The sequence below is a fragment of the Myxocyprinus asiaticus genome, chromosome 25 (genome assembly GCF_019703515.2).
Source record: "Myxocyprinus asiaticus isolate MX2 ecotype Aquarium Trade chromosome 25, UBuf_Myxa_2, whole genome shotgun sequence".
Lineage (NCBI taxonomy): Eukaryota > Metazoa > Chordata > Actinopteri > Cypriniformes > Catostomidae > Myxocyprinus > Myxocyprinus asiaticus.
Window position 1 is genome coordinate 14,465,503 of NC_059368.1, and position 6,963 is coordinate 14,472,465.

Sequence of the window (6,963 nt, forward strand, 5' to 3'; positions counted from 1 at the left end):
CACTTTGATCAATTGAAACACACCTGCTAGTCAACTGTTGATCGAATACATGCACAATAACTAGGTCTCCTTAGTGAAGGAGGTTTGGCTCCACAGTTGACTCCTGTCAAACACGTTCTGGATATGTAGCGGTCAGCCTCCCCGACAGGTCGACTGACCAACCAACAGTCAACCAGCTTAGGCGTTTTCCCAGCAGGGGAAAAAAAAAAAAAAAAAAAAAAAAAAAACCAAACTGGATAACTTTATGAATGGGTGCTTTTAGTACATTGTGGATTTAGGCGGACACTTGAAGTATAAAGTCCCATTTTAGGGCCCCCATCACAAGGCCTGGGACAAGTCACAAATGTCCCCCAAACAGTGGTGCAGTGATAAAAGAACTCATCTTATGCTCCACAGAGATCAGCAAAGACACAAGATAATTACTTAGAAAAACTTTATTAAAAGGCTACATGTGAGGATCACACATTATGTCTGCCATCCCAGACCTGGAGAGGGCCAACTTGGGCTTTACCCTCCCACTGGAAACCTGTTGAAGGGAAAGTAGTGAGACCCAGTCCCCAATCACTTTACATGAAACAGCCCTTGGCCAATAGGCTTCAGAAATTAGAAGCCTCAGATTGACCCTAGTCATGCAACACACCTGGGACTACTGGGGGCAACACGCTACCAGCCCCTAATCCACAGCTCATTTCACAGCAGCCACACACCTGGTCGCTTCCATCTGAAGAGGCCCATCTGAGAGGGAAAAAAAAAAAACACCCCACCCTGCAATCATGGTACTCACGAAACACTTAATCCATCCATCAAGACTCACCCATTTGCTTTGAAAGAACATGCCTTATGCTCCTCATTAACAGCAGACAAATCTGTACTTGCTTTCAGAAGGCAAGTGATATAAAGCTGCAGACAAAGGCTAATTTTAGTTCAGTCAAATGCTAAGACATGCTCCATATCCAATTGGAAAACATACAAAACCAATGCTTTGCTGCTGGAATCTGAAGGCCTCCAGTTGAAATTGCAGCTTATCTTGCACCCGGGCCAGAAAACTGGAGATGGAGCCTGTATACTTTGCATCAGTAAAGCAGCTGAAAAACAAGGGTCTTGGATTTAGATCTGCCCCATCCCAATTTAAAAAAAAAAAAAAAAAACCACACCCCTTACCCATGGTTCTCAATGAAAGAATAACTAGGGGCAGAGTTCACATCAGGACTTGCAGTTGCCACACAGCGGTCCACAAAAACACAAATTGGCAAGTGGTTGTACCGAATCACAGATGCCTCAATATTAAAGACATCCCCCAGAAAGAAGACACTTGAAGGCCTCTCATACATCCAGTCAGCTTTTATATATAAAAAAAAAAAAAAAAAAGCTACACACCCCACACGTTAAAAGCTTAAGTCAGGTGAACTACAACCCAAATGTACTCAAGTTACCCCTTTAGTTTCAAGTAATGCTAAATGGTCAATGAGCAAACCAGTCATGAGCTTCAGGGAGAAGACCAGGATGTTCTCTGCAACTTTAGTGTCAGTGTACGGAAGCCAAAATGGACTCAGGATATTACTGCTCACATTTTGGCTCCTGTAATTAAAGGCTTGATTAAACTTCTTGCCAAGAGACTTGGTGGCAAATTACATGATTACAGAAGATACTTACCTGGGGTAGTGGCATTCAATACCAATTGTAGCACCACTGGTCCTTACAATGGGAGTGCTCTGTAGTGCTGGAGGCCTATAATCAAGGGTAAAGATGTAAACAAGCTCATCCTCAGTTGCCTATGGAGGAAAACAGTTCTTATAGCCACTGGATACACTAGGATATTAGCCAGCCAAACAAAGAGGCAAATGTGAAAAAAAAAAAAAACCCTCAATGCAAAACACACCACAAGCTGACTGCCACAATCCTGAAGTTTGGACTGATAGATCAGGACTTGGGCAGCTGCATCTACATTCACTACACCACAGCCTCCTAGAGACAGAATAGAGGGCTCAATCAGCTGGCCAGTACCAGACAAGTCTTGCTTCACTTCCACATGCACAAGGTCCTCCAAACATTGGGCTGCCACACTGCGAGCAGGAGTTGGCCGTTGCAACTGAAAGTTAACATCTGGCTGTGCTGGCTCCTCTGGGATTGTTGGAAACTTCCAGGTTAGTTCCATAACAGGGCCCTTTAAAACTTGCTTGGACTGGATACTTAAAGGCATATTTGCCTGCCCTGGAGCTGACAACTGGGGCATCTGGAATGGAGCACCATATGGAGCTTTCTGGTCCCTCAGTTGAGACTGTTGCGTCATTGTACGGGGACGAAAGGCCTGAGCCCTTACACTTGCACTTGCACTGCAGAAATCAATAACCACAAGCAGCGCCAAAAGACCAAGAACACCTTGTTTAAGCCCCATTGTCACAGCCACCACACTACTACAATGTGTGTTCTGCACCAGTTTATAGTGTCTTTAATACTACCAACCCCACTCCAAAACAAGCTTAATTGTTCTCTGGACCATTCTAGTTACTCAATCAACATCTCAGTGTCACTATAACCAGTTGAATTGGGGTGTGTTTCATTCAGAAGCGATCATCAGTAATATGACCAATTCCCTTCGATTACTTTACCATCACACTGTGGGAGCTTTGGAAGATTGAAAAGCATGGGGCTCAAATATTCACTTTTCAAGTCATTTTAATTGGAAATTCTGTATGCCCTAACAGCATCATGATTGTTTTTCCTTCAAAGGCATAATTTATGCTGAAAGCAGGGGTGTTCACTCAAAGGGGAGAGGGATTGGCTTGTTAGCCTCAGAAGCTAATTACTGCTGGTAAATACAGTAACCACACTATTATGCACCCCAAAATAAATTAATGTCATTATTATTAGTTATCTTTTTTGAAGGGCTCTTAAAATTGTGACAAACTTATGTTGTTACCTACTGCAAGGAGTTCTATTTTGCGAACACTAACGGATACTCTCTTGGTATTTTTGAGCTCCTCAGTTTGCTCACCTTGCCCACAGAATCAAAGCAAAACTGTATGAATAAAACATGATAAAACATTTCCTACTGTGCTTCAATAGCTCTGAACTATTTTGATACACATACAGTATTTGACCCTCAGGTTGAAGCACACGTTGTGCGTGAGTGCATCAGGGAAAAAATCTATTAAACTGTACATGATTAAAGAGTATTTCTTTTATTTCTTCTATCGATTTCCACCACTTCCAACAACATCACATTATGATGACTGCAAGTCCTCAAAATACTCTGTATTTATCTCTTTATTATTTGTAATTTAGCTGATGCTTTGGGTATACAGTACACTTGCTAAAATTACTAAACCAAATCTTTAGATACTAACTATTACTAAAAATTACATTCCTACAGTAGAAAATGTAACTTTAGATGAGTAATATAAAAATACATTCTACATCAGACTCTAGTCTGCCTGTTAGTCTATGTGTCTATTTTCAGAGCTCATGCAACATGATGGCAAAAAGTTGATAGTGAATCTCTCCGGGAAAGAGGCTGCAGAATGATGTTATATTGCTCAAAAAAGGAATCAGTATTTCTGTAAGTGAGTACAGGGACAGGGAGCCTATGGTTAATACTTCCTGCACACATCAATGAAATTACCAGAATACAGTTGATGTGTTTACCACATGGGGTGTGTCGCAAGTGTTTTTGTCTAGAGAAAAGGAAAGGTAAGAATGTTGACTGTCATTATTGTTTTAAATTACTTGTTGCACCTCTATGCATATAACATCCTTGACGGTAAGTGTGAACGCATGCACCAGCCACATGCTAAAGGAAACAGAAACCCATTAAGAGAAGGCTATGATGGTGATAACATCAACAGGAACTTCCAAATACAGTGGCATTTGTTCAAATGGACTCAAAATGTGTAACAGGAACATGGGAATTTCACAGGGAAAATGGAACTCAGTTAATCACAGCACTCATAGAAAATGTCTTTAATACAACACAATAACTACTTTGAATTTAAATAAATAATGAAGGCTGAGGCATTGACACGGATCCAAACATTTTTCCAAAATACTTCAAAATTTTGAGTAGGCCATTGTAAAATGACAAAACACTTTTGCTCTCCAGCATCTACTGTATTAAGATAACTTTCTTAGATCTGTTAATTTAATGTAAAAATAGATTCTTTTCACAGTATGTAGCTTACTCACATTGTCATAAGTGTACTTAATTATACAATCACGGTGGTGGTCTGTGAATGACTAAAGGTGCTTGAGCTCTCCTTTAACCTCATGACCTTTTCCTCATCCTGCTTCAGAAGCAGGATGAGGAAAATCCCTAATACAGAAATTACACAATGTATTTGTTAAATTTATAAACTGAGATCAGTTTGCAGTGTGTTCTACTGAAAATTACATACACGTATACAACTATATGTCTATAATTCTATGTATTTGCACAATAATGGGCCTCTATAATTTAAAAGGAATTGTTAGGGACAAACAGTGTAGATTTATCAGCAAAAACATATGTATCTATAAAATATTTATGCTCGGATCACAGAACCAAATTTCCCAGTACAGTCCAGAGACAAGTAAGCTAGACATATCATGATTCATACAGATGCTCTTTCATCAGTTCCTGATCTCTAAACAGACACATTCCGTGATGGAGACAGGATATGTTTATCACTGTGCATAGCACATGCAGAGTTCCTGTGCAGGTTAGACCTCACAATGTAGCGCTATCAAGGTCAACGATCTGAGGTCCACTTTATTCCTGCTGACAAAGGATTTCTGGTCATAGTGTAATTTGAGTAAATTTTTTCCAAATAAAAATATAGTATACAATTTAAATAAAGTGTTATCAAACTGTAAACTTTCAAACAATCTTGAACGGATTATCAATTAAGTGCCTAATTTAGTCTTTAATTCCATAATGACTTCATAGTCTTTGAAGACAGACTTTAGCTTTTCCACTGTGACAGCATGCTCAGCTTTGCCATATCCCTAGAAAAAGAAAGATGCTTGAGACCATGACTTTAAAAGCAGGTTCTGACTCAAAACGTACTGTATGTTAGATAGGTCCACAAATTTCCATGCACGATCACCAAGTACATGCATAACAAACACTAATTTTGTATTGCTATTTGTGAAATAACTTATATCATGTTATTTTAATTCTAAGTGATTATGCATTTTTTTATTGTAATGAGGAGGGTATAAGTCCAAAGACTTTCTAACTTTTCCCTCGAAGAGGAATATTTAATTTCTTTCTATAAGTTGTGTAGTATTTACTGCATTCTTTCCCTATTACCTGACATCCAATTTCAAAGAGCCTGTGCGCATGCTTGTCACACTATTTTGTAGCTGTAACCCACTGCTGTAGTTTATTTTATGTAACACTCCATTCCATACACCTAAATGGTTGTTGTTAAAGTCAGTTACCATTGACTCCCCAAACACTCAAAGGTTCTTTTCTTTGCTGTTGTGCTCAATCTTGCCCCCTCCAAGACAACTACACTTCAGTCTCAAAGCCTCCACTTTTTCAAAAATGTGATCTAAATCAGAAAAAGTTAAATTACAAAAGGTCATGTATTAAAAAAAAATTGTGAATCTTATGTGGTCATCACACTATTTCTTAAAGCAATAATCAACAAACTTTACGAACTGGAAGTAAATGTAAGAATAAAAGGTAATTAAGGACAAATAAATGTAACCATTAAAATGGAAATGTGAAAATCAATGAAAAAAAAATAGCTATATAAATTGGAAAAAGTAACTTCATTATGGATATGCTCATTTTTGTGTAATAAAAAAAAATATAAAAGTATATTAATGCACAATATATATTTTGATTGTAATGTAGTTGGCTGCTGGCAATGATGAACACGTTTTATTTACAAACGTGATAACCAATAACCCTAACTGCAAACGTGAAACAAAACATAAACATGAACATGAACATGAACTTGACTATGGCTAAAAACTTAACTTGACAAAAACATGGTTTGACATAAACATGGCCTGACAAACACCTACTCTCACATTCAATACTTGACAATCGACAATGGCAATAACGAGGGCTTAAATACAGACATGGGAGAACATAAACCAATGAACAAACAGAACTCTAACAAGATAATTAAACAAACCAATGAAAACATGACACATGAATATGGAGGGAAAACATGAAATCACATGACAAGGGAACAGGAACTAAACTTTTCAAAATAAAAGACATGAATCAACAAAATACACATGACATTGACATTTATTTATTTATTATTTACATTTACATTTATTCATTTGGCAGACGCTTTTATCCAAAGGGACTTATAAAAGAGGAAAATGTAAGCGAATCATCTTAAGGAGACTGTGGTCAGTATTATAAAGTTTCACTAGCATCATCCACCAACGTGGTACGATGAAGCTGAAAGTCCGGGAAAGTGTTTTGGTGCCTCTTTGTGTTGGTACAACAAGGCGACGTTCCTTAGCTGACTACAGGCTTCTAGTGGGTGCGTAGCTCTGCATAAATGATTTTCGGTATGCTGGAGCAGACCCAGTGACTATTCTGTATGCCAGCATCAGAGCCTTGACTTTGATACTTGCATCAACTGACAGCCAGTGGAGAGAGACAAGGAGTGGTGTAACATGTGCTCTCTTTGGTTCATTAAAGACCAGACGTACTGCTGCATTCTGGATCATTTGCAGGGGTCTAACTGCACATGCAGGGAGGCCTGCAATGAGAGCGTTACAGTAGTCCAGTCTAGTTATGACAAGTGACTGGACAAGCAATTGTGTGGCATGTTCAGAGAGGAAGGGTCTTATCTTCCTGATATTGTAGAGTGTAAATCTACATGACCTTGCGGTCTGTGAAATTTAGTCTGTTGTCGATGGCTACCCCTAGATTTCTGACTGATTTGGAAGACGTTACTCTAGTTGCACCCAGCTGCACGGTGATGTTGTGTTCAACAGCAGGGTTGGCTGGAA

General features: G+C 38.8%; 1 protein-coding gene across 1 annotated transcript; it reads right to left on the reverse strand.

The window, feature by feature from the left end:
* Positions 1-458: 458 nt before the first annotated feature.
* zp3a.2 (zona pellucida glycoprotein 3a, tandem duplicate 2) lies at positions 459-2,395 on the reverse strand. Its single transcript, XM_051654371.1, has 8 exons — positions 1,880-2,395; positions 1,654-1,772; positions 1,475-1,578; positions 1,162-1,339; positions 971-1,085; positions 815-900; positions 641-735; positions 459-526 (listed from the first exon to the last, which is right to left on the reverse strand). Exons 1-8 carry the CDS (start codon positions 2,393-2,395, stop codon positions 459-461), a joined length of 1,281 nt encoding a protein of 426 aa, XP_051510331.1.
* Positions 2,396-6,963: the final 4,568 nt, after the last annotated feature.